The sequence below is a fragment of the Hyaena hyaena genome, unplaced genomic scaffold, assembly GCF_003009895.1.
Source record: "Hyaena hyaena isolate Hyena2069 unplaced genomic scaffold, ASM300989v1 scaffold_10, whole genome shotgun sequence".
NCBI classification, from domain to species: Eukaryota; Metazoa; Chordata; class Mammalia; order Carnivora; family Hyaenidae; genus Hyaena; species Hyaena hyaena.
Genome location: NW_024080642.1, coordinates 6,628,805 through 6,655,617, shown reverse-complemented (window position 1 = coordinate 6,655,617; position 26,813 = coordinate 6,628,805). Strand labels below are relative to the sequence as shown.

General features: G+C 54.1%; 3 protein-coding genes across 5 annotated transcripts in view; all 3 read left to right on the top strand.

Moving 5' to 3' along the window:
• The window catches only part of SLC43A2 (solute carrier family 43 member 2), a 37,637-nt gene extending 27,652 nt beyond the window's left edge, over positions 1–9,985 (top strand). The window contains exons 9-14 of one of the 3 annotated variants that reach the window (XM_039252299.1): positions 2,057–2,068; positions 2,654–2,792; positions 3,952–4,081; positions 6,048–6,121; positions 7,395–7,464; positions 8,059–9,985. In XM_039252299.1, the coding sequence (XP_039108230.1) occupies positions 2,057–2,068; positions 2,654–2,792; positions 3,952–4,081; positions 6,048–6,121; positions 7,395–7,464; positions 8,059–8,205 (572 nt within the window). In that variant the 3' untranslated portion in view covers positions 8,206–9,985. Of the gene's footprint in view, positions 1–2,056; positions 2,069–2,653; positions 2,793–3,951; positions 4,082–6,047; positions 6,122–7,394; positions 7,519–8,043 lie in introns of all 3 variants that reach the window. The other 2 variants (XM_039252283.1, XM_039252291.1) reach the window with 2 other exon arrangements.
• Positions 9,986–18,542: 8,557 nt separating this feature from the next.
• Positions 18,543–21,047, top strand: LOC120245860 (LYR motif-containing protein 4-like). The gene is made up of 2 exons (XM_039253024.1): positions 18,543–18,834; positions 21,043–21,047. The coding sequence occupies exons 1-2, from the start codon at positions 18,543–18,545 to the stop codon at positions 21,045–21,047; spliced, it is 297 nt and encodes a 98-aa protein (XP_039108955.1).
• A 1,040-nt stretch (positions 21,048–22,087) lies between these two features.
• Positions 22,088–26,813, top strand: part of PITPNA (phosphatidylinositol transfer protein alpha) — a 40,956-nt gene continuing 36,230 nt past the window's right edge. Inside the window, exons 1-2 of the mRNA XM_039252806.1 lie at positions 22,088–22,308; positions 25,956–25,986. Coding sequence (XP_039108737.1) covers positions 22,289–22,308; positions 25,956–25,986 — 51 coding nt within the window. The 5' untranslated portion in view covers positions 22,088–22,288. The remainder of the gene's footprint in view (positions 22,309–25,955; positions 25,987–26,813) is intronic.

The window sequence follows — 26,813 nt, the reverse complement described above, 5'->3', positions numbered from 1 at the left end:
CACAGGGGCGGGGGGGGGGTGTCCCCCCCGCCCCCCCCCGGAGCTGGATATCTCGGGATGCGCACCCAGGACTGGAAGGCAAGGCTTCCTTGTGGGTGTGAGCCAGTTGAGACTTGTCAAGTTTGGTAAACAGCGCTGATAAACCCACACACCACTTTTCTAAAACCGCTCAGAAGGTCTTCAGCTGATTAGAGGTTTTGATTCTACAAAGAAAATCAGTACTTCCTCAGGGCCTGAGCTGAGTCAGCGTTAGTCATCCCTGAGCGGGACAAACACAGTCGGTAAATCCTTTTTATTGGCATTCTCAATGGTGTGCAACTGTTTGTTGGTTTAATTGTTTTTCTCTAGGGGTATTTACGCTAGGGATGGCAAGGAACCAAATATAGGGGTTTTGGTGTGTTTTATTTTTATTATTTTTTTATTTTTTGACAGAGAGTTTGTTCATACAAGTGGGGGAGGGGCCGGAGAGGGAGAGAGAGAATTGAAAGGGCTCCACGCCCATCTCAGAGCCCAATGCAGGGCTCCATCCCATGACTATGGGATCACGAGCTGAGCCGAAAACAAGAGTTGGACGCTGAACTGACTGAGCCACTCAGGCACTCCTGAAATACAGTTTTTAAAGGGGATGAGTCAGCGAGGAACCTGCCTAGAGTTTTCTCTCTCCCCTCTCTCTCTCTCTCTTAAATAAATAAACACTTAAAAAAAAAGAAAGAGAAAAAGGGGCACCTGGGTGGCTCAGTTGGTTGAGCGTCCTTTTCGGCTCAGGTCATGATCTCACGGCTCATGAGTTCCAGCCCCGCGTCAGGCTCTGTGCTGACAGCTCAGAGCCCGGAGCCTGCTTCAGATTCTATGTCTCCCTCTCTCTTTGCCCCTCCCCTGCTCACACTCTGTCTCTGTGTCTGTCTCTCTCCCAAAAATAAACTTAAAAACAAAACAAAACAGCCTCAACCGAAGGGAAAGATGACAAAGGGACCCGGACAGCCTGGTCCCACCGTGAGAATGGATGTCCCGCGCTGAAGCAAAGTGGAGAAACACTGGCTACCATGTGCCCTTGCAAAATTTCATGACGAACGCTGACACAGCAGAGGCCCTGAGAGAGCCCGATAGGAAAAAGTATTTAGCTTTGTTTTGTCCAGTGATGCTCCCCCGAATTTCTACCACAAGAACATTTTTATGGTGTAACGCTCATTAGAATCCGTGGACCACACTTTGGGGAAAGCTGATCTATCGTGTCTAAACACCCTCTGTTGCAAACTCAGGCCCCGAGAAGTGAAGCGAGGGCCCACTGGCTCTTAGAAGGCAAAGCTCTCTGCTGCTGAGGCGTGGACTCTCACTCCAGTTCTCTGACAAATCTTTTGCTGCTTGACAGGCATTTTTTTCCCAACTGTTTCCCACATTCAAAAAGTCAGCTTTAAGAAGTAGAGGAAGTTGGGCCAGGAGGTTCAGTCTATAGCTGACGGACACCGGTTTTCCCATTCTGCTCCTGTGAGCTGTCGTTCCCGACACCCACAGCCCCGGCTGTCCCCAGAGGGGCACCTTCAGGATCGGGGAGCTGGTGGAATAGAAGGGAACAGCTCTGGCTGTCTGAGGGAGACCCATGGTGTCAGTGTTTGCCTGGGGGTCGGGGCAGGTTCTTTGCCCTCTCCCTGCCTGAGAGCAGTAGGAGGTATGACAGAGCCGTGTACACGAGGGGCCCCAGTTTGCTGGGTCTTCGGCACCCACGCCACTTCCCCCTCCTGGTCCCCGGCAAGCATGGCAGCCCTGATTTACCAGCCTGCCTGTGACAGTCCCCAGCTGCACGTGACTGAGGCCGCAGCAGGCCGGAAACCAACAGACGCGCGTGCTGGGCCTCACCCGCCTCTGTTCCCAGAAGCCTGGCTCAACCAAGCCGGGCGTCCCGTGGGTGCTCCGAGAGGCTGGTCTTGGTGGGAAATGGCATGTGTGCTGGGCCCAGAGCCGGCCTGCTTCCACACCCCGCCTCCCTAGAACAACCGTTGAGATTTCTGCTGCTAACCCCTCTCCTTTCTGCTTTTTCACTTTTGCTTTCTTGATGCAGTGATGGCTACTGGTAAGCCAGGGGGATTGTCGGAGAACACTGCAATGTCTCCTCCAGCCACCCTCTGACCAAGAAACATCCCTCTTGGCCAAAATTTGGGGTGGGGGGCAGTCAACTCTCAGCTCCTTTTTGCCTGAAAAAAAAAATCTCATCATAATTTTAAGGCTCTTTGAAGACTGGAGCCCTTACGTCACAGCCCCTGTGAGTGGTGCCTTCCTGGTATATTTCTAGAGGCAGAAAACTAATGACTAGTCAGACACAAAGCCTCAGTCCCAGGCATTGGTAATTTTGTGGTTCCCGAGTCACGGACGCTTCCTGAAGCTTCTGGGGGATGTCATTGTGACATACTGGATTTCATTAGACTGTTTCTTAGAAATAGGCAGACAATTTGGAGAAGAGAATAGGGGGGCTGGCCCTTGCTCCACCTTTGATTTCGGAGTTTAAAGTCTCTGGGCTCCCCTCAAGGCCCACAGGGAGGGGTGACGGGGTGGTCTGTGGAAGACCCCAGAAGGGCCCATGGGGGTCTCAGCCTCTCTCAGCACCTGTGCGGGCTTCTGCTAGGGCCCCCCCCATGACGCAGCCCGTTTTCCTCCCCAGTTGGCCTCTACACGTCCATCTTCGGTGTGCTCCAGCTGCTTTGCCTGCTGACAGCCCCTGTCATTGGCTACATCATGGACTGGAGGCTGAAGGAGTGTGAAGATGCCTCTGAGGAACCGGAGGAGAAAGATGCCAACCAGTGCGTAGACCGGGCCCGTGCCCTGGCTTCTGGCCCCCAGAGTCCGCTGCTAGGCGGGGGCAGGGTGGGTGGCAGCAGGAGAGGCGAGAGGGGGTTGTGCCCAAAGCTACTCATAAGGGCTTCAAGACACAGTGGGAAACGAGGTGGAAGAAGTCCTGCTTGCCTGCAAGGATCACTCCACTCGGTGGGAGTAGTAAGCTGCGCTATAACCGCAGAACGTGTTACTAGATCTGTTCGTAACTGTCAGCGTAAAACAAGGTATGGGAGCCCCGCTTTTGTAAGGATTGGGCTCCAAGATCAGAGGATGAGTTAAATGCTGTCTTTACGACTCCACCTTAATATAATAAGCCACTGTTTATTGCTTTAGGCCCCTTGCCAAGCACCTGATGCACAGTATCTCAGTTAGGCCAACACCTCAATGCGGCGCGTACTAGTGTTAATACCCATTTTTCAAAAGCGGGAACTGAAGTTAGGAGTTTGAGTAGCTTGTCTGGGGTCACATAGTGAGGAAGTGGTGGGCCTGGGACTCCCCGTGTGTCCAGCACTCGGCATTCATTCCTGGGTGTCATCCAGTTGTGCAGGGGTTATCTGTGTGGGCAGTGGGACTGGGATCCGTAGTAGGGAATTCACAAGGAGATAATTACTGAGAATGCTCTGTTATCTAGGTCAGGTCCTAAAGCCATGAGGTTGTTTGTGCCCATTCTGGTTCCATCAGTGGCATATTTGTTTCTCTTTCTCCCCTTCCTGCCCCCAAAGGGGAAACCCATTCCCTCCCTTGTTTGCCTTATTATCTGGCTTATCATCAGCTCCCTGCAGGATTTGGGTGACAGAGTCCGCGGTGAAGCGGGACTTCGCCACATTCTGACTTGGGTGCGCTCTGCTGCTCGCCTCCCCGTCGGCCTTTGCTGAGGCGGCACAGTTTGTTGATGGCCTCTTGGCACCCGACCTCCCCACTGCGGTGCACACCCAGCACGCAGTCCAGAGGGCACAGTGAGGCTGTCCCTAGTGGCGCTCCAGCCCTGACAGTCCCTCAGACATGCTTGGGTGGTCTCTGAGTCTTGCCTCGTCTACAAGCTGTGACTCCTGAGGCCTGACTTCCTGGAAGAGCCCATCCTCCTCCAGGGAGCTCCCAGCTCCAGTGTGTGCTCTGTCTCCACAGGGGCGAGAAGACGAAGAAGCGAGACCGGCAGATCCAGAAAGTCACCAATGCCATGCGGGCCTTCGCTTTCACAAACCTGCTGCTTGTGGGCTTTGGGGTGACCTGCCTCATTCCCAACTTGCCTCTACAGGTGGGTACAGGGAGAGGTCGGGGGACATGGTGATATGGGACAGCGGGACCAGAAGGGATGTGATGTGTCATGGAAGCCATCTACAAAGACCATGATGACTTTTCATTCATTTATTTCAACCAACAAGCAAGCAGCCGGCTGTTATTTACCAAGGGTTCTTAGCTGCCAGGCCCTGTGCTTGATGCTGGCGGTGAGCTCTACATGAAACTGGGATTGCCTTTCACAGAAGACTCTTCTCCATGAAGGCACATCCTTCTTCATGGCCTTTGGAGCATCTCGCATGGCATGAATCCCCCCCATCCTACTGTCCCCCAGAACTATGGGGGGCAGTGTGTGGCTACTTGGTTTGCATTTGCTCACACAGCTGAGACCTGAGGTCCAGAGAGGTCTGGCCAACCTCTGGCATTGGTGGGAGCATCGGCTTCTCTGGTACGAGAGTGCCTACAGGACATCTGTATTGTAGAGAGTTGGGGAGGGCCATGGTGATCACTTGGCGTCAGGGTTCAAAAGTTTAATTCCTTTTCACAAGATTTCTGATGCTTTTGAAACCTGACTTTTGTCAGACATTGCAAGCAAAGCAGATTTCGTCACCTGCTCAGCTCTACCCTTAGGTTCGAGAAAGAGTTTTATCGTGACGACTTTTGTAATCCCCAAGTTTATGAACTTTGAAGGGACGTGAGTGATAGCATTGCTTCCACATGGGTAGCCCAAGTCCAGAAAGTATCTTGGGCCAGGTCCAGAAGGGAAGCGAGAGTCTCTTCTTCTTTGCAAGTGGCCACGTGTTGAAGTACATCGAACACCCAGCTGTGCACCACCCATGGGTACTATCACGTGTGTGTGGCGACATTCTGTGTGAGACCAGAGTAAGCCATTGGAGGCTTGTTCCAGTTCCCAGTGAGTGTTGTTGTGTTCCTGGTGCCCTCCCAGCTTCCTGGCGGCCGCCCCCTCTACAAGACTGGTTGATAGTCCTTGCCCTGACCACCTTGTCTGATCAAGGGGCAGTGCTCACTGGGAACAGCCTTCTGCTTTCTGTTTTATTTAGTTCTCGTTGAAAGAAAAGTTATGAAAAGGCAACAAGACACTTGAAGTGGCAAGAGGGAGCCTGCACAAGTGTGTGCGAGCACAGTTGGGCACAGCCCTCTTGCGACACCGCAGAGAGCAGTCGGTGCCCCCTCCGCCGCCCACGTTTCTGGGAACAGGTCGTGGCTGCTAAGCAGGATGGCAGGGCCGTGTGCAGAGGGTCCTAGTGGCTGTGGCAAAACGGACAGCTCTCGACCTCCTCAGAATTCTCTCCAAGTGCTTCTTAGAGCTTGCTAAGCCTGCCAGCAGTGGCCTTTTTGAGAAGCTGAACTTTCCTCGGGAGGGGAGAAGGAAAGCTATCAGCCATTAGGGACTGAGAGACCAGGCACAGAGATCTCTGGGCACAGTCCTCAGGTCAGCAAAGGCAGGAGGTCGAGTCCTGATTAGCGACCTCCTATTTAGTGCTGTGTCAATACGTATACAGCAGCTGACTCCGGGTGGAGGCAGAGGGGCCCTGACTCAGCGTTTGCCAGTTTCCTTGGTGTAAATGCTTTCACCGTGGCTGATTCCAGCCACCATGAAGTCCCCAAATGTGCAGCTGGAGGGACATTCACAGTGACACGCCGGCATACGTCCCACCGCACCGGACGATAAACGTAAAAACCCTCAGAGTGCAGATCATAACAAAATCATGAAGAAATGGTGAATTTTGAGTATCTGTTACCTTTGTTTTTAATAGAATTTAATTGTAAGCTTTTATAAATATAATTTTTAGTAATGACTGTGTCTCATAGCTGGCTCATAAAATTCCTGAAAAGTCAGGAACTGGCCCTTGGAGAGCTGCTGTTGGCCAACACCAGGCTGCTAGTGCTCCCATGGCTCGGGACCCCAGGGGCTGTGAGGCCCCTCACGTTTTTCTGCTCACACTCTGCTCTCCCTCTCTCAGATCCTCTCCTTCATCCTGCACACGATCGTGCGAGGATTCATCCACTCTGCCGTCGGGGGCCTGTACGCCGCCGTGTAAGTGCTAGTTGCTGGGGGGTGGCCCGGTGGCTGCCGGTAGGGGAATGACCTGAGGGAGGCTCGTGGTGGGACTGAGCTCCTGAGGGAGGCCAGCCTGCCATCTGGGCTCATCTTCTTGTGCCAGGGGATGGGTACTGGGGCTTGGCCATGTCCAGGGGAGGTCACACGTGGCAGGAGGTGGGTCAGTGGGCAGACAGTTGGGTGCCCACAAGCCTTGGCACCTAACACGAAGTCAGTTCCCCCGCCAGAGTCAGTGCTCCTGTGTCGCTCATTATGCCTCGGGGCTTGCTGCTCAGCTGAGCCCCGGGACTGCCCCTGGCTGCTCACAGGAAGGACAGGGGCGGGCTCTAGCTGCCCGGAACTAAATGGCCCTCGGCAGGGGCAATGACATGGATAACTGAGCCCACGGTGTGTCAGACTCTTCTCACCCAGAGTCGTTAAGGGCCTGGTTCTGCCCTGGCCTGCTCGGGCCTTGGCTATAATGAAACCTGCCTCCTTTTCCAAGAGGCCACACATACAGAAGGAACGACAGTTGTTCTTCCCCCTGGGGTTCGGCTCAGAAATGGAACTCTGTGGGGGGCGCCTAGCTGCCTCCATCAATAGAGCATGCAACTCTTGATCTTGAGGTTGAGTTTGATCCCCACTTTGGGTGTAGGGATTAGTTAAAAATAAAATCTTAAAAAACAAAACAAAAACAAAAAAACCCTCAAACACCATCTGCTGTGTGTCTCTGACCGAAGACCCGTGCTTTCCTTGCTGGGAGCCCCTTCCCGCCTCTGGGGCTACCGCGCCTGACATGTCACTGAGATATTCTCTCCCATCAGCATCCCACGGGGGTCATTCCAGGTCTGCCTGTCGTTCCCCACTCCACCCAGTGCCAGGAGGAAGTAGCTGCGGTCCTGGCAGAGTCTGAGAGCCCACGGAGAGTGTGATGCCGAGTTTCCGTGATTACACAATGCCCCTCTGGATGAGGGCGTAGCGGAGCCAGGGCCAGCCTCCAGCCTGCTCCCTGGGCCTGTTTGCCAAGCTGCCAAGTCCTGCTGGCACCGCTCTTTCCACTCAGCTCATCCAGACACCCGTGGACCTGGGGCATGCCTGGGTAGAGTGGGGTCCCCATAATTGGGGGTCTCATGTCGGTCTGAAAGAGAAATTCACAGTCACAGGACTGCTTAGCAGAAACTGATCCAAGGCAGGCACACCTGGGGCCTTGTTGAGGCGGAGGCGCACTGGGAAAGCCTGACAGGTGACAGGTCCCCTGTTGTCCCGGCAGGTACCCCTCCACCCAGTTTGGCAGCCTCACGGGACTGCAGTCGCTGGTCAGTGCACTCTTCGCTCTCCTGCAGCAGCCCTTGTTTCTGGCCATGATGGGTCCCCTCCAAGGAGACCCTCTATGGGTAAGAAGGGTGCGGGGTTGTGGGGTATGGGCATCTGCCCACTCAGAGCTGGGGGGGCATCGCTCAGAGCTTCTGGGGCCCCAAGGATAGGCAGTTTGGAACTCGGGTTAGGATGGATTCTGGGTTCCTCTGTGAGCGGTGGCTGTGCAGGAGAAGGGTATCCTTTCTGGACCTGATTTTGGGGTAGCCCTCCTGCTGAGGGCTGGGATTTCTAACCAGGTACTGTGAGCGGGGCCCCAGTCCTGGCCCCACCCCCAGATATCCACACCAGGAGGTCAGAGGTTGGGGACCCACACCCCGAGGGCTTCTCAGCAGCCCACGGACGACCGACCAACTGGGAATCCTGGTGCTGGAATGTGAAGCGACAGGTCCTTCATCCAGTTTCAGCTTTTCCTCCCCTCTCTGGTGACCTCCCCTTTCCCAAACCGGAGTGTGGGGCAGGCCGTCGAGCCGGGCTCTGCAGGGACCATGGCCCTGCCTGTCCCCCGCCTCGCGCGATGGCCGCTCTCTTTTCCGTGTCTCCAGGTGAACGTGGGGCTACTTGCCCTGAGCATGCTGGGGTTCTGCCTGCCCCTCTACCTCGTGTGCTACCGGCGCCAGCTGGAGAGACAGCTACAGCAGAAGAGGGAGGATGACAAGCTTTTCCTCAAGCTGAACGGCTCCTCCAACCGGGAGGCTTTCGTGTAGTGCTCGCCGCCTCTGAACTGTGGCCCCTGCCCTTGCTTCAGTGACTCACCGGTGTCCTTCTCCCCATCCCGGAGGACCTCCATGCACCCTCAGGATCCCCTCCTTCACCATTTTGGAGTCCACGCTCCCTCCCAGGGCCCCGGTCCTGCCTTGGAGCTCTGCCGCGGAAGGACGGGAGAGGGCCCGGATGTGCGATGTTCCTACTGCTGGAAGCAAGGGCCAGCCTGGGCTTTGCTCTGCCACTCTCGAGGGGCCCTGGGGCCTTGAGGCACCCTGGTGCCTGCGGGAGGAGCAAGGAGGACCCCCAGCAGGCAGGCTCTCTCCCTTAAGTGTCTGGATTCTGCCTCTTGCCAAAGCACAGGGGTCTGCCACCTACTGCCTGCCACCTGCCCTCGGCTGCATGCCCACTGGCCACCCTGCCCAAGGACAAAGGCTTGCACTGTCTGCACACCCTCGCCTGGCCCCTCAACCTCCTCCCCTGGCCAGTCTGAGGCTGCCTGAGGAAGGAAGGACCCGCTTCCTGTTGTTGGTGCTAACTCCTTTGTAATTCCAGCCCCCTGTGGCCTGTCCGTGACCTGTCCTGTTCTAGGCCTGTGGAGAAGCCCCCTGGCTTAAAGCCTGGGGAGGGAATGGGGGGCTGGATAGTCACGCACGGCTAGGAGCCGAGGACAAGGCTGCTTAGCAGCCCCCTCACTTCCTCCCTCAGGGCAGGGAGCACGTTTCCACTGCCACCCTTCATCCAGTCTGTGACCCGAAGGGAATGAAAACAGCACCAACAGGCCCCCCCCCCCCCCATACACACAGCTGTTTTTATGGGGGTGGAAGCCAGGCTGTCGCTGACAGACGAGGAGGTAGAGGCCTGGCCGGGGAGATGGCTGGTGAGGGGCCTGTGTGTGTGTGTGTGTGTGTGTGTGTGTGTGTGGGATGTGTGACCATGTGATACGTGTGAGGAAGGTGTGTGGGGTAGTGCTAAGGTGTGGGCTCCAGGGGTCTGCCCTCATCCCCTTCCCAGGGCCGCCCAGGAGGCAGCCAGGCCTGCCACAGGCCCAGGGTCCCCAAGGCAGCCTTCCTCTGGGTCTGGAGCTGGTCTGAGGCCGTGGGGCCACAGCGCCCCCTGCCGGCAGACGCCTCCATGGTCCTGGAGCTGTTTACGGAAGAGGCCACCCTTCTCTGCCAGGCCCGCCTGGCCTTCCAGCCACCCACCTGACTGCCTCCAGAAGTGTGTCTGAGACTTCCTGGGAGTGCCCGGCAGGGCAGGTTGATTTTAGGTTTATGCTTTTGGGGGTTTTTTTCTTTTACGTTCTATCAGACTCCTTTTTATAAAGCAATAAATCCATTTTCCTCCTGGTAAGGGATGCCCCTGCTAAGCATTTCAGTTCATGGCCACACGTGCCTGTTTCTGGGTGATTGCCATCTTAGAAGCTAGAGTGGGGCCAGGGAGAGACCTTACTCCCCCACCCCACCCCCAAACAAACTGGGCTTGCACAGACATCTTAGAAGTGTGCGCCAAACTGCCTCTGCTGTTTCTCCTGACCCCTTCCATCCCCTACTCAGATTTCCTATCCCTGGGTCAACTGCCAGGGTTCCTCTCGAGCTCAGGACACAGGGTGATCCAGGAGAGCCTCAGGTTCAAATGTGGAGCAGAATGTGGTGGAGAACAGGAAGGGACAGACCCCAGCCCAAGCTTTCGTTCTGCTTTAATGGTCTGGCACCTGCAACACACCTCATTTTCCTAGGTTTCAGTCCACTCGGACATTAAAAGACAAGATGTTTGTTTGAAGCAGATATTTTTAATTTTCTTAAGGTTTATTTATTTTGGGGAGAGACAGCAAGTGAGCAAGCCAAGAGGGGCAGGGAGAGAGGATCCCAAGCAGGCTCTGTGTGGTCGGTGTGGAGCCCCACTCAGGGCTCCATCCCACAAACCGTGAGATCATGACCCAAGACAAAACCCAGAGCCGGACACTTAACTGACTAAGCTGCCCAGGCACCCCTAAAACAGATATTTTTAAAAAGGAGAGAGAACCACATCAACATTTTCCAAACCATTCTACAGAACACTAGTTCTGTGAGATATTAATTAGTCTAGTTTTTTAAAAAAAGACCTTTCATAGTCAGTGGCACGTGGCTGGCTCAGTAGAGCATGTAACTCTTGATCTTGGGATTGTGAGTTCAAGCCCTGTGTTGGGCACAGAGCTTACTTTAAAAAAAAAAAAAAAAAATTGGGAAATGCAGAGTTAAAGTCGGGCAGGTGCTAGACTTTCGTCATTTCATGGACCTGTGGCCTCCCAGGCATGGTCTGGTTTCAGCAGTCAGAGCCGTCTTCCTCCACATCCTACTTCCTCAAGCAGGAACTCTGGGGCTTGTTACAGATGTAGACGCCCGGTGTTGCCTCTGGCCCAGAGAATTGGCAGCCTACATTTTGCTAAGCCCCACCTGGTGATTCTGGTGCACCCAGATTTTGAGACCTACGGACACAGAGGAGTACAGTTTGGGGAGATGGCTAATTAGCAAGGGCCCTTGAGGTTGTACAGACGGGCCGTGCTGTCCCCAACAGCGCCCAGGCCTGGCCAAAGGGAGATGCTGCCTGCCTCTCCCACCCACCCGCAGGACATGGGCACTTTGTGCGAAGATCAGGCATTGAGAAACTAGAGCCCAAGGCCAACAGTGCATGGAGCAGTACCAGATGGGTCAGGTCCCTGCACCCCCACTCCCTTGTCAGGGGCCAGTCATTCTGCTCTGACTGTACAGAGTTGATGTGTTACATATTTTCCTGTTATCATCCTTGAATCATGATAAGAGCCCAGGAGTTAGATATTCTCCCTATTTTATAGCTGGAAAACTCGAAGCCCAGGGGGTGGAGTAAGTTGCTTAAGATTAGAGCCAGGACTCCTGAAGTCATTAGAGCATCCAAGGCCCTCCAGACCAGGACATTCCATTTGGAGCATCAGCCCCAGGGCCCACCAGGCCTCGGGAGCAGGGCAGCAACAGCCCGGGGAAGGGAAACAAAAAGCTAGGTACGGTCTCTGTTTCTTGGAGCCAAGAGCTTCCTCAGATACTGGGTTGAGCTCTACTTAGTAGTCATGTTGGCCCCAGAGACTGATGGGGACTTGGGGGAGCAAATCTCTGGTCACCCCCACCCTGGGATGGGAAGGGGACCATGAGCTGGTCAAAGGCACTCTGCACCAAGTGGCCACAGCCTTCTGTCTCTTCCCCCCCCCCCCCCCCCCCAGCTTCCTGGCTCCTGCTATGAAGGAGCAGGAAGTGATGCTGGACCGGTGCCTTTGGTGGCTTTTCGTCGAGAGGAAGGGGGCTGGGCCATCCTCAGGGACGTTGCCAGGAGTCCCCTCCTGTCCAGTCTCCCTGGACTCTTGTCTGGGAGTCTGGTCATTCCTTTGTGGCTGGCTTCCTGCAAATGCTCCTGGGGGAAGGTTCCAACCCTCCTAAAGCCCATGGTTACGGTTACAGGCCCCTGTGGGTTCCTTTCTATTTTGCTCCATCTCCTACCCTTCTTGTACCCAGAATCCGCCCGGTCGGAGGAACCTCTGCACAAGCCCCCCTTGTCATGGCCCCTGGGCCATGCCGTCTGAGGGGGACATCACTCTGCCCTGGGGCCTAAGGACACTGAAAATGCGGACACACCTGGAATTGGGGGGTCTGTGTGCAGGACTGCCCCAGGCAGCAGCACATTCAGCTCAGTGGAGTTGTTCATGCGCTTGCGTGTCCGCCTGTGTGACTTTGAGCAGACACGCAAGGTGGGGGTGGGGGGATGAGTGGTTGGCACTCTGTGGTCAGAGGCTCCTGTCAGAGAGCTCTGGGAAGTCGTCTCCACAAGATGGGGCTTCAGAGGCTGTTAAAACAGCAGCTCCCCTGTCTCTGAGGGAGAATACGATGGCTCTTCATAGGCTCTTGAGGTGCTGGGTGCCTTACCTGTTCCATTTACCAGGGGGCCATCTCAAGGGTGAGAGCCCATTTTCCCCAAGTATCGGTCGTGGGGTTGTGAGGATTAGGAGCCCGGGACCCCAAAAGTGAAAGAGTTGGGTTTTCTCTGGGCTCCAGCTCCCACCCTGGTTCCCCAGGGTTGGGGGCAAGATCAGGGTGAAGAGGTGGGCTCTGTGAGCCTGTTTCCACCCATGTCCTAATTTACCCAAGCCCTGGGGTGAGGACGCAGTGTCAAGAAGGAGGTGTGGGTGGCCTGCCACAAGCGCCAGCCTCTCCCTGCCAGCGGAGGGGGGGGGGGGGCACCACCTGTGTCCCTGGCTCTCTGCAGTCAGCAGCATGTCCACCTTTGAAGTTAGTCATTCTCAGCCTCATGGGTGGATCTGAAACTGAACCGGGCCCCTGGCAGCTCGCAGCTGGGACCCATCCCAGATGAGGCTCTATCTCCAGGTGCCGAGGAGGCAGTGAGAGGAGGAGCAGAGGATCGAGGCCCCGCCCCACATACTATCTCCGGGACCTTAGCAAGTCTTGAGCCTCAGTTTCATTACCTATAAGGTGGAGGGAATACCCTCACTGGGAGGTAGGTGGACTTGGGCATAAAGCACATGTACAGTGCTATAGCCTTGGCACCTAGTAGGTACTTAATAAGTGATAGCATTGGTTCATGACTCTGGAGGAATGCAGATAGCACGGGGGACAAAGGCCACCCCACCCTCACCCCATCCGTGTGATAGCACATCTACCCCAGGCAACTCCGGCGGGAACAGACTTGCGGCCAGGAAGTGAGGTCCGTTTCTGCTCACCCGGATCCCACTAAGAACCCCTCTCTAACCAAAAACCTTCAGAAGCTGTCCCCTTGCTCATCTTTTTTATTCTTTTTGTTCTCTTATTTGTCACATTTGAGTAAGTGATTTGGCCCCAAAAGTTTCTCAAGATAATTTCTAAATGGTGGGTGTTCAGGCGCCCCGACAGTTCACGCTAAGCGGGGTGACCAGGGTCGCAACAAGTAGGTGACACCTCCATGCCGCCTCCTGTACCTGTGTGGCTGTGCCTCCGTGTGTGTGTGTGTGCGCACGCGTGTGGGATGTGTTCTGCGCACATCAGGTGCAGACGCGCTCCGAGGAGCACGTGGGAGCTTGTCTGTGTGCTGGAGAAGAGGGACAGGGTCTTGCCTCGCCGAATCCCCTTCCGTTGCTGGAAAGGCCTAGGTCCTGAGTGGTGCCTGAAGGGTGAACTGTTCCCTCTGTCAACCAGGGTCCATAGGATAGTGACACTAATGACATCGCTCCTCAGTAACTGACCCTGGCGCCCGGCCCTATTGCTGTTTCTGGCACCTGGCTTACTTCCTGGCACACAGTAAGCACACAATAAATGTATGCTGAGAATGACTAGGAACTGCTTCCTCCTCTGCTCCTGTGTCTCTTCCTGAGTCACCCGTCTTTCTGCCCCTCGCCTCTTGCTCAGGTTCTCTGTCACTTGTCTGTGCTCCCTGACCGCCAGCCCTCCCCTGTGGTGCCCTTGCCTGCCCAGCTTCGCTGGTTTGGCCTTCTGCGCGGGGGAGGGGCAGAGTGAGGGGGCTCTTGGGTGGGAAGGCCGAGGCTCCTGGTGAATTCTGGTTTTAAAGGGAACTCATCCTTGTCCCCTTTCTTATGTATTGAGGTGCTGGTCACAGACATGACTGCTCCTCCTGTAGATATCCCACCACGGCGGCTGCCCTGGGCAACGGCAGCGAGAGAGAGCCCCTGGGCCTCCCTGGAGCAGCCACAAGGAAATATCCCCACCCCAGGGAGGGGAGGGGCAGTCTGGCCCTCACCCTGCTTGTGTGGAGGGGGCTCGAGGCCCAGGGCTGGGACGAGCGTGGCCTCGGGGGCCGGCTGGGGAAGGGATGAGAGGGACTATTTCATGGGTGTGTGCGGGAGCTCCTACCTGTCAGGACTGCAAATTCAAAAGCTCAGGTTCTGACCCATCCCTTTGCTGCTACCTTTCCTTTCCCATGTTTGGCTGACATTTCTCTAATAGAAGTAGAGGCACAGCATGAGGTCTCTGGTGATGCAGGGGTTGTTAGACCTTGACCTCCACAGCAGGGACACAGGAGGACTTGGCGGGGAGGGCGCTGTGGGGACGTGGAGGCCACAGCCTCCATCTAAGGGGCAGCCTTGACCCCACGCTATCACGGCCATGTGGGGATGAGCTTAGTGTTGTCTGTCGGATCTTCTGAGGTTTTTCAAAAGAAGCTGAAAATCCTAAATTTTATTATTTTATAAAAATTCCCTTTTTTGGACCATGTGGATGGCTCAGTTAGTTGAGCACCTGACTCTTAATTTTGGCCAGGTCAGGATCCCAGGGTCGTGAGACCGAGCCCGGCGTCAGGCTCTGCACTGAGCACAGAGCCTGCTTGGGATTCTCTTGTCCCCTGTTCCTCCCCGTCGCTTGTGCTCTCTCTCTAAAATAAAAATTAAAAACAATTTTTTTTTATTCCCATTTTCAATTGTTGGCTCAAAAAAAATTTTTTTAACTATCATGGCTGCCCAAATAGCTTTCCACTGTATGCAGGCCAAACACCGCCAGAGGTAAGGAGAGAGGAGTACATGCAAGGCCTCCTGGCCTCTTTTGGGTGGCCCCAAACAACTGTTGTCTCTTTCCTTGACTCCAGCAGGTGACACATCTGTCTTGCATCAGACTGTGGCCCTCTCTGGCCTGAGGCCTTTTTCTTTTTACCTTCGTGTCCCCCAATCCCGGTGCATAATAAATGCTGCCGAATGAGCAGGTGGGTTAAACAGTCTCATCTGGCTTCTCGAGTGGCCCAGAGTCTCCGTTTAGGGACAGGGCATGGTCGGCAAAGCGCAGGGCAGAAGCAGTCGGCCCCTACTGGCTGAGCACCCGCCCGCGGCCTGGCCCAGCCTGGCCCGCACCCTCCGCCTCCCAGGGGGCCCAGCCTGGCCGCCAGCCCCACACCTTCCTCCGTCTTCTTGTCCTGTGCCTGCGTCTCCACCAGAATGAGTGCTCCTTGAAAGGGGCCACATGCTCTGCCCTGGTCACTGCAATACTTCCAGAGCCTAGAAGGGCGCCTGGCACGCAACAGCTGCTCAATAAATACTTGGATGATGAAATTTAAGAAGGGAGAGAGAGAGAGAAATGAACTGAAAAGAGGCTGAAACACACTGAGAAGCAGGGGGAAGCGCGTGCTCGCCAGCCAGGAAGGGACAGAGCAGAAGATGGAAACAGGGAAACACAGTCTCCTCGAAATACCCAGAGCTGGGTTACAGGTGAGGCGGTGGCGAGGCCGAAACAGGGCCGGCTGGCCGGGGCGACCTGAGGCGGGGGAGGGGTCGGAGCTTCCAGATACACAGACGTGAGGACCGAGGCACGAGGAAGTCCAAGGTGGGGCGAAGGGCGCACGGACGGGCGGGAGACTGCTGGGAAGAGAAGATGGAAGAACCGGCGGCTGAAGGTCATCACCCAGACAGAGCAGCGTGACAGACTGAAGCCACAGGGCTGGGGGGAGCCAGAGAGGGCTGAAGCGGACAGGCAGGAGGAGACATGAAGAGAGACAGACAGAGGAAAGCCAGAGACAGAGAGATACAGAGAAACAGAGACGGGGCGGAGAGACCGAGAGAACAGAAAGAAAGGGAGACAAAGGTACACAGAGATACGAAGACAGAGAGACAGAGATACAAAGAGACAAGAGAGACAGAACTGGAGAGGGAGCATGGGATGGAGAGAAGACAGGTGTAGACAGAGATGGAGAGAGGGAGGGAAACAAAGAAAGAGACATGATAGGTCACTGTGACACTCGAGATTTTAAGCCTGGAGCATGGAGTAGTAGGTTTTGGCCTGTGGTTTTTTTATTAAAATTTTTTTTTAACATTTATTCATTTATTTATTTATTTATTAATATTTTATTTATTTCTAGGAGAGAGAGAGAGAGACACAGCGTGAGCAGAGGAGGGTCAGAGAGAGAGGGAGTCACAGACTGAAACAGGCTCCAGGCTCTGAGCTGGCTGTCAGCACAGAGCCCAACGCGGGGCTCGAACCCACGAACCACGAGATCATGACCTAAGCGAAAGTCGGACGCTTAACCGACTAAGCCACCCAGGTGTCCCTAATGTTTATTTATTTTTGAGAGACAGAGAGACAGTGCATGAGTGCGGGAAGAGCAGAGGGAGAAGGAAACACAGAATCTGAAACTGAGCTGACAGCACAGAGCCCGACACAGGGCTCGAACCCACAAACTATGAGATCATGACCTGAGCCGAAGTCAGATGCTTAACAGACTGAGCCACCCAGGTGCCCCGGAGGAGCAGTTTTTAAAATTACTTTTAATTTTTTTGTTTGAGAGAGAGATGGGGGGAGTGCAGAGGGAGAGAGAGATAGAATCCCAAGCGGGTTCTACACTCTGCATGGAGCCTGACACAGGGCTCAAACCACAAACCGTGAGATTGTGACCTGAGCTGAAACCAAGAGGGACACTCGACTGAGCCATCCAGATGCTGTTGGAGAGGTAGTTTTCAGGGGGCGATGGTGTCCATCCCTCCTTCCTCACAACACCCCTTCCTCAGTAACGATGATATGGAAATGTGCCATGCACTGCACAAAAATGCCTGGAGCACACTGCCTCCTCCCCTGATTCCTACCAATCCTACCAGGCGGGCACAATCATTGCCCAGATTCACATCTGAAGAGGCTGAGGCACAGAGAGGTTAGGTCACTTGCCCAAGCTCATCCAGGCCGGAAGAAGTAGGGCTGGGACTGGAAGGCATGGGAACCCGGGGGGTCTGCTCCCACAGTGGGGCTGAGGACTCCCAGGGGGCCAAGCTGGAGAGTGCTGTGGCACCTGCATGTGCGGGCTAACTCTTAAACACACCTGAAGCAGAGCCTGCTAGAATAAAAGAGATGTAAGAAACATCGCAAAACTAAAATGTGGGGGAAGATTAGACCTTGTTCAGACACTGAACTTATCTAGAGAAACTGCAAAGGGGCGCCTGGGTGGCTTAGTCGGTTAAGCCTCCGACTTTCGCTTAGGTCATGATCTCGCGGTTCGTGGGTTCGAGCCCCGCGTCGGGCTCTGTGCTGACTGCCAGCTCAGAGCCTGGAGCCTGTTTCAGAGTCTGTGACTCCCTCTCTCTCTGACCCTCCCCTGCTCACGCTGTCTCTCTCTCTCCTCGAAATAAATAAAAATATTAAAAAAAAAAGTTTTAAATAAAAAAAAGAAACTGCAAAATAGTATTTTTTAGGTAATTAGGGAAGTCTGAATGTGAAGTAGGTATGAGATAATATCAAGAAAGTATTAATTTGGGGCGCCTGGCTGGCTCAGTTAGTTAGTAGGGCGTGCAACTCTTGATCTTAGGGGCATGAGTTCAAGCCCCACGTTGGGGGTACATATTAGTTAAAAATAAAAGAGGGGTATCTGGGTGTCTCTGCTGGTTGAGCATCTGACTTTTGATTTTGGCCCAGGTCATGATCCCAGGGTCGTGAGATGGAGCCCCGAGTCAGGCTCCAGGCTGAGCATGGAGCCTGCTTATGATTCTCTACCACCCCCTCTCTCTGCCCCTCTCTCCCGCTCATGCTCTTTTTCTCTCTCTCAAAGTAAATAAATAAGCATTAAAGAAAAAGAAATTGTTGGGGCACCTAGGTGGTTCAGTTGGTTAAGTAACCGACTTCAGCTCAGGTCATGATCTCAAGGTTCATAAGTTTGAATCCTGGGTTGTGCTCTGTGCTGACAGCTCAGAGCCTGGAGCCTGCTTCAGATTCTGTGCCTTGGTCTCTCTCTGCCCCTCCCCTGCTCACACTCTCTCTCAAAAATAAATAAACACTGGGGCCCCTGGGTGGCTCAGTCAGCTAAACGTCCGACTTCAGCTCAGGTCATGATCTCACGGTTCGTGGGTTTGAGCCCTGCATCAGGCTCTGTGCTGACAGCTAGCTCGGAGCCTGCTTCTGATTCTGTGTCTCCCTCTCAATCTGACCCTCCCCTGCTCAAGCTGCCTCTCTCTCTCTCTCTCAGAAATAAATAAAAATATTTTAAAAATAAATAAATAAACATTAAAAGAAAAACTTATTAATTTTTTAAGTATGATAATGGCATGGGTTTTCGAGAAAATATTCCCATTCCTAGAATGCATACGGAAACATAGAGGGGTGAGGTGGCATGATGTCTGAGATCTGCTTTAAAATATTTCAGAAAAGGGGCACCTGGGTGGCTCAGTTGGTTAGGTGTCTGACGTGAGCTCAGGTCGTGATATTACTGTTTGTGAGTTTGAGCCCCGCATCAGGCTCTGTGCTGACAGTGCAGAGCCTGCTTCAGTTCCTCTGTCACCCTCCCTCTCTGACCCTCCCCTGCCTGCACTGGAGTGCACACTCTCTAAAAAAGAAACATTTAAAATAAAAGAAAATGTTGTTCCAAAATGGCAGCCTCCAGCCGCGCACAAGTGTTAGATCTGTACCGGGCGATGCTGAGAGAAAGCAAGCATTTCAGTGCCTACAATTACAGAACTTATGCTGTCAGGAGGATAAGAGATGCCTTCAGAGAAAATCAGAATGTAAAGGATCCTGTAGAAATTCAAACCTTAGTGAATAAAGCCAAAAGAGACCTTGAGATAATTCGTCGACAGGTCCACATTGGCCAACTGTATTCAACCGACAAGCTTAACATTGAGAATCAAGAGAAGCCTAGGGAGCGGGGACCAGCCATCCCCGGCAGCTGTGGACCCCACCTTCAGCATCCATTCTGTGCTTGGGATTTGGGTTCCCAACAGACCACAAGTGGCCTCTTTCTAACAGCAGCTTAAAATAGCCTCTTGCTCTGCCCCACATGTAAGGAGCTGATAAACTGAGTCCGGTTTCCATTCTTCTTCTTCTTTTTTTAAAAAATATTTTTATTTATTTCTAGGAGAGAGAGAGAGAGAGACAGCGTGAGTAGGGGAGGGTCAGAGAGAGAGGGAGACACAGACTCTGAAATAGGCTCCAGGCTCTGAGCTGGCAGTCAGCACAGGGCCTGACGTGGGGCTCGAACCCACAAACCGCGAGATCATGACCTAAGTGAAAGTCGGACGCTTAACCGACTAAGCCACCCAGGCGCCCCCGGTTTCCATTCTTCTTCAGCCTTAGTGAAAAAGGATGGCTGTCTCCTTGGTTCAAGTGTTCGAATGAAGAGCTGGAGCTCACTCCCAATACCGCTGTGTATTATTGTGTCTCCTCTGCACCCACCCCTCTTGTAACTCATCCTCGCTTGTATAGAGCACCTCCACACTTTGTTTCTTGGTTGACAATAAACAGAATTGTCTGCCTAAGTCACCTGACACCAGAATGAATGAATGAATGAATGAATGAATGAATGAATAAATAAATAAAATGTTTCAGAAAAGAGATAAAGCAAGATTGGCAAAATCTCTCTAACAGTGGAATCTGGGTGACAAGGATTGGGGGTTCCTTAAGGCCCTCGGTGGCTGCCCCCTGCCGCCAGAACAGAGGTATAGTTCTCTAGCTTGGCACTTGCTCCCACCCGTGTGCCCACACATGAAGCGCTCGAGCACTAACCAGAGGCCCTTGCAGAATCCTGCCTCTGGGCCTTTGCACCTGGTAGTTTCTCTCTGGAGATGCATTTCCTCTTCCAAAGTGGCTCAAGTGCCTGTTGTCCCGGGATGCCTCCCACACCTCTGCAGCCCAGGAGGCCTCTCCTTGGACCTGTTCTTTGCGTCACACACGTTCACCTTTGTCACAAGCTACCTTGTGTCACAAGTTGCAGTTCTCCAAAAATGCAAGTCTTCTTCCCTAAGAGTGACTTAAGGGCAGGGGCTGTTTCTCAGGCATTTCGATTATCGTTTTGCTTCTTACTTTCCCCATAGCCCAGCTCTCCAAGCCCTTTTGTCTCAGCTCTTGGTAACTAAGAGCCAGCTTAGCAATAATTCCTCTCATCACGGAGGGCTCAGCGTAAACCTCGCCTCCTCTAAGAGCCTTCCCTGACCACCCATTAATGTCACCCGCCACTGCCCGTGCTCACCCTCTCCGTGACATTTATCACTACTTGTGACAGTGCTAGAAGTTATTTCTGTGTTTGGTTATTCTCCACTCCCTCGCTCTGAACAAGGGAAAGACCTGGTTTTTCTAGGTCACCCCTGTATCCCGAGTGCTGAGCAAAGGCCCAGGACAAGGTCAGGAGCTCACTCAGTATGTATTGAGTGAATTTACTAGTTGTCCCAACCAGACTGCAGGCTTCCAGAGGGCATCATTGTTCAGTTACTTTCTGGAGAGAACCAGCACATGGCAATTGTTAAATAACTATTCACTGATATTATGTGGGAGAAAAAGCCCTCTACTTTTTCTCAGGTCAGGGTCAGGGGATCAGGGTCTGGTTCAACTTGGACTTTGGGTGGTAATATGTCTTCTCTTGGCCTTCCTTCAAGGGGCTTGGGCTTGGATTTCCGGGGCAATCCATGCACCTGCTTTAGGATTTGATGAATGAGTGGCCAACATATGCAATGCTCAGAGCTGTCCTGGGGTAGGTATGAGTCATGGCTTGACAGCAATATGCCACCCACTCCACCCTCCCTTCCTGCATCCCTATAGTGTTAGTTGCCTCACCAGCACCTGGTGTCCCTCAGGTCCAACACCGGAGTCATTATCCTCCGCTGTGCAAATCTACCTTTCTGGTATTCTTCTGAAGGCAGTACTGCCCACCCAGGCTCCCGGGCCAGAAACCTGGGTGGTTTCTTCCTGTTTCTCTCTCACCCTCTCAGCCAATTAGTCAACAAGACTTGCCAATATTACTTCTTGAGCTGCTTCCCTCCACTGCCCTTTCCCATCATTGTCCTAGTCCATCTTCACCTGGACTTGTGCAGAGGCCTCCTTACTGGTCTCCCTGCTTCTGCTCTGGCCCCCGCCATCCCCTCTCCACCCAACCCTCAGAGTAAGCCTCCAAACACCAAACCTGCTTAAAACACTTAAACGGCCCCAGCCCCCTTAGGATGGACTCCAGACACTTTATCATCACCTGCCAGAAATTGCATTATCTGCCCCCCAACCCTCTCCCCACTCTGCCTGGTAAACTCTCCCTTGGCTAGCCCTCTGTAGATCTCAGCTTAGAACTTCCTCTTCCAGGGAGTGCCTGGTTGGCTCAGTCCACAGAGCATGTGACTCTTGATCTCAGGGTCTTGAGTTTGAGCCCCACGTTGAGTGTGAAGATTACTTTAAAAAAGAATCTTAAAAAGAAAAAATAAAATAAAAAAGACCCTCTTCTTCCAGGAAAGTTTTGAGGACTGTATCTCCAGTGTATTCCCATCAAGCCCGTGTTTCACTATTCAGGGGCCTTTTCTCCTATCTGCCTTGTTCATTCCCTCAAAACACCGGCACAGGTTTTGGTACATAGCAGGTACTTTGCAAACACTTATTGGATGAATGACTTCACACTATGACCGCTAGGTGAAAATCTCCATCACATGCTCGCTATGGACTTGAACAAGTCATTCATTCATTCATTCATTTTTGAGCAAGTCTTTAAATCTCCGCCTCTTCCTCCTCACCTGTAAATGCGGACAGTAATGATAACTTTTTCTGGTAGAGTTGTTGTGGAGTCAAGCGCTTAGAAGAGCACCTGCACGTAAATTTGGCTATTTTAAATATTTTCTTGGCACAACCGTTTCCTTGATCTCAACCCACCCTACCGAGGGGAGCCAGGCGAACTGGTGCAAAACAGGCACACCTAGGTCCCCACGCGACACCTTGACGTCTGCTCCGCCTACTGTCTTGGGCGCACGGCGGGGAGGTCTTGACCCCCGCTGGAGACCCACCTAGGACGACGAAGCGGACGCGGACGCCACCGCCCATTTAAGGATGGAGGGGGCGGGCCCGAGAAGGCTCCGCCTTCGCGCTGAGGTCAGCGCGCACAGCTGCGTGTGACGCTCCGGTTGCCGCAGAGACGCCCCGCCCCCGCGCGGCGCTGCGGAACCGGAGCTCCGGGCGGCGTCGGCAGCGGCGCGGGTGGCGGCAAGGCCGGGGCGGCAGGAGCCGGCGCGGCGACCGCAGCGAGAGCGGCGGGGACGGAGCAGACCACGACGAAGGCGCACAGGCAGCAGGGCCGGGCCGGGCCACGGGGACAGCGGCCGCCGGGAAGCGGGCGGGAGGCCGGGCGGGCAGCTGGGAGCTGCGGAGCGACATGGTGCTGCTCAAGGAGTAGTGAGTGTCCGGCGCGCCGCGCCGTGCGGAAGCGGGGAGGAAGGGAAAGTCGGGGATGACGACCAGGGAGCCTGATGGCTTGGCGGAGTGGATGCAGCAGCCGGACAGGGATGGGGAGCAATGGATGGGCTGTTGGGCGGCCCAGCAGGGACTGGGAGGACCGTGAGGGCCGGACAGGCCCTGAGGTGGGGCCTCAACGGGGATAGAGAGATACGGACAGCTCATGAGGTGAGGCCTGAGGGACAGTGAGGGCCGAATAGGCCTGGGAGGAGAAGCCAAAGGGACAATGAGGGCTGGACAGGGCCTGAGATGGGGTCAAGGGGACAGGGAGAGCCAGCAGGGCATGAGGAGGGGCCTGAGGGGATGGAGATGCGTGGTGGCCCTACAGTGGGGGCAGAGGGACGAAGGGGCCCGCCAGAACTACAGGGGTGGCCTCGGGGGCTGGCGGGAGAAGGAGGAGTAGGCTTCGGGGGCTGAGAACAGTTAAGGCAGCTTCAGGAAAGGAGCTGAGACGGTGCAGAGGAGCGTGAGGGGGCCTGGAGTATGAGGAGGGGCTGCCTTGGGCATCAGGAGGATTGTAAGAAAGTGCACACAGGACAAGGTGCAGGGGGTCAGGGCCAGGCTTGGGTGAGAGAGGAAGGGTCTAAGAAGATTGCAGAGGACACTGGTGGCGTGACATGGTCCCTAAGTGGTAGGTGCAGAGGGGGAGGTACTTGGAAAGAAGCTTAGAATGTTTGCTTGGGACTTGGGGAGGGAATCCAGAAAATTTGGGGAGGAGCTGATTTTCGGGAGTTACAGTGCTGGAGAGGGCTGGGATGTTAGCAGGGCTGAAGACACTGTGGAGAGAGAGTAGGTTTGTGACTGTGATAAATAAACGTACTGGAGTGGGAGTTGGGGGGCAGGGGCAGCCTGTCTCTAGGGCAATCTCAGTCTTGGTGCAAAGAGATAGGGAAATTGCTTTGAGGAATTGAGGAGGCTCCCAAAAAGCCATTACCTGAGGAAAGACAATGAAGGGTGAGGGAGTTCTCGAGTAGTGACTGGGGTGGGAAACTGGTGACTTCTGGCAGGTGTTGCAGGCACATAGGCTTGCTCCTGAAATCCAGGGGACTGGGTGACAGGTGGGGATGTGTAGATTGCTAAATCTTTCAAACACTAGATGATGACCTGTCACTGAAGCTCAATGGTTCCAACTAAACATTTCAGGACTTTTTTTCCCCCCCAGAGAGGAGAGATTGAATGAGTATGTGCAGAATTTACAGTGAAACTGTTCTTCCCTGGAGAGGAGGGCGGGTGGGCAGCGGTGGGTCAGAAAGCCCAGGAAGTCCAGAAGGAGGAGACGTCCCTATAGGGAGCAACTGGTGGGACTCAGCTGGTAGTCGGGCAGGTGTGCAGAGGGCTGTTTCCATTCTGTCATTGAAGGCACTTTGCCCCATCCCATATGGCTCGGTCCTTGGAGGTGTTTAGGACATTTAGGACTTAGTGTGGTGCTTTGGATAACAAAGGGAGCAGAGACCCAAGCTGTCATCCCAGCTGGACGCCTCCTCTGAACAGCATTTTTTGGAGCCCCTCCACCTCTGGTTCTTGAATCCAGTGTGATGTTGATCCCGCCAGAGCTTGGAGCTTGGTATGGTGAGGACGGAGGACCCTGGGACACCAAAAGGAGGTGCACTTTGCCTTTAATCTTGACTGTCCAGAAAACAGCCTTTCCCAGCCTCCTGATCTTTTTATCTATTCCCAAGTGAATTCCAGAATCTGTAGAAAAACCTGGAGTTCTGTGAAGAAGGTCAGGCAGGGAAGGGACCTTCAGAAGATCTGAGTGAGTTTTGACGAAAGGGCCTTCTTTCCCAAGTCTTTGTTCTTCTACCCTTGAAGCCTACCAGGGAAAGGTCCAAGGTGCCGGGGCTGCAGAGCCTGCTTGGCATCCGCGTTTCCTTCCTGCCCGACCACACGCGCTCCAGCGGGTGTGTGCGTCCTGGGGCAGGGGCCGAGGAGGGGGGCATCCGAGACACTTGGCCGGGGCTGCAGTGCTGCAGGGAAGGGAAGGGTGGAAGTGAAGGTCACACTGAAGTGAGCACAGCTCCAGTCTCAGCCCAGCACTGCCCCTGTGGCCCTAGCCTTTGGAATTGCACCCTATTGCTGGCAAAGTGGTTTTGCTCTTGCGGAGCCTGGGTACGCAGCTGTCACGCTGTCACGCACGTAAGGCAACCTCTGAGCGTCCCATCGGGAGCTGCCTGATGCTGGTCTCCTTTTGGGGGAGCCTTGGTGCCCACCCAGGGTCTGGAGGTTTCCCTGGTGATTTCTCCGACACTTCCTCTAACAGGAATCGCCTCGATTTGATTTCTGCAAATTCTTGGATGTGGTTCTCACTGCCATTCTTGCAGATAAAAGGCATATTGTTTTCTAGGAAGTTTCTTCTGAAGGTGCAGAAATCGCGGCCTCCAAGTTGGAAGTGTTTTTCTGCACTGTTGGCTTTCTCTCATGGGAGGAGGGCATTCGTGGCAGCATCCAATAACCTGCAGGATTTGTGTTATTTGAGTCATTCTGGAGGAAGGGGGTTCGCAGGCAGTAAGCACTTGAAGCCCAGTTGGTTTTTCCTGCTACCCTTCTGCCCCGTGCCTTGCGTTAGGTGTGATGTTCTTCTCAGACCCCTGTGTGCCTCTTGCTACCTGGGGGACCTTTGTGGATTTAGAATTTAGTGAGCGGACCATTTGGTGGCCTGGAGCACAGCTCCCAATTGTCGGAACCACCGTAGGAAGGAGAACCTAGCAGCTCCTGCTTCAGCTAGCGTGCGAGGTGCAGGAGCCCCAGTGCGCTCCAGCTGCGGTTTGGGCACTGAGCTCAGGAGCGGGCTTCACTTGGAGGGATATAACCGAGTGTTTTGGTCAGAAGCTTAGAACTGGGGCTTGGCTGTTGCTCTGCCCCTGGCCCTCGTACCTCTGTGGAATGCCGACTGGTGTGGGACCTGGCCGGCCACGGCTGGTGGGTCATGGCTTATTGGTACTTCCGACAGTTAGTGGTCATTGAGATGGAGAAGAAGTAAAGGGAAACTGTCCATTGGGGTGTCTTTGGACAGCTCCTTGGGGGTTAGGACACGAGCTGAGTGTCCTCTCTTGGTGTCTTTGTGATAGTAGCTTGTATCGCAATATCCTGCCTCAGCAGAGATGGTTGGTGTGTGCCTGTGGGGTGGGGAAGCTTCGAAGGAGCTTGGCCCCTTCCCAGCCTTCCACCTTGAGGGCTCTTGTTAGGACATTGGGCCCCTAGAGCTGAAATCCCCAGGGCCTGAGTCTTCAGGTCTGACTCCTCATCGTGGCTTCAGAGTTTCCAGTGGGCTTGGGGGGGCGGTCCTCGTTTTGCTGGGAAAGATATTAGTGGGGGAGAGGGAGAAGAAGACAGCCTCAATGTGAGTCAGAGGCCTGCGAAGTAGCCGGTAGGGGACAGGCTTGCACTGAATCTCAGGTTCTAAATTGGGGCTGAAGGGCACAGATGATCCTGCCTCAGAGCACTTCAGGGGGCCATTCGCTGCTGGGGTTTCGACAGTGAGTATCAGCCACGTGCCACAGAATGTTTAGGACTGTGCTGAGATGATGCTGTAAGAGCCCTGGGTAGCATTCGGGCCTGAAGTTGATACTGTTTTCCCTCTCTTGTAGTCGAGTCATCCTGCCGGTGTCTGTAGATGAGGTAAGTTCTTTTATTTCCCTTTTTATTCATAGTTGTATATAATTGCTTGCGACCATTAGCTGCGTTGGGCTGCACGTTTATGTGGTTTTCATGGTTGTTCTAACTTGGAGATGCTCAGTACTCAATGATACTCAGTACTCGATGAGAATTTTCCCAACGCCACCTTTAGTCAAAGGAGGGCACCTAGCGTGTGTATCTGCAGCCTGCCTCAAGCTGCCAGCATGCTAGGTGACTTTGAACAGAGACTTTGGATAGAGGCTAAACCAGCCCCTTTTACCTGCTAAGACTGTGCCTGTTTGGGAACACTTTGTTGAGGGGATTGAGTGGGGGCGGGGGGATTTCTGGGCCCTCCGGGACCTGACTGGGAAGTGCGCACAGCCCTCTCTCTGGTTGTGCAACAGACCGGTAGGGCAGGAAATCTCCGAGGCCTCCCCGGCCATGCTCTAGGTGACTGCTGGGGTGATTGAGGCCCCGGGCCCTTTTCCGGAGATCGAGGAATGACACATGGGCTTGGCTTGCCCTCTGTCCTTTTATGGTTTTAGGCCTGATGTCCCTGAGGATGGCGCTCTGGCAGGACCTGCCCCAGGAAGGTTCAGAGGCCATGCTGACTCAGAGTCGTGTCTTGGACAGCAGAAAACTGTCATAGAGCCTCCCTTGTCCCACCCTTTCTTTGAACTTCCTCCACTCCCCTCTCCAGGTGCAGCCTGTTCTTTGCAGCCCCCAGCTTCTAGCCAGGCTCCAGTTTGGGTGAAGTGTGTCAGCCAGCGTGGTGCCCTCAGTCACTGTCTTTCCTGCAGTGTCAGCATGAAGCTCCTGTGATAACTTAC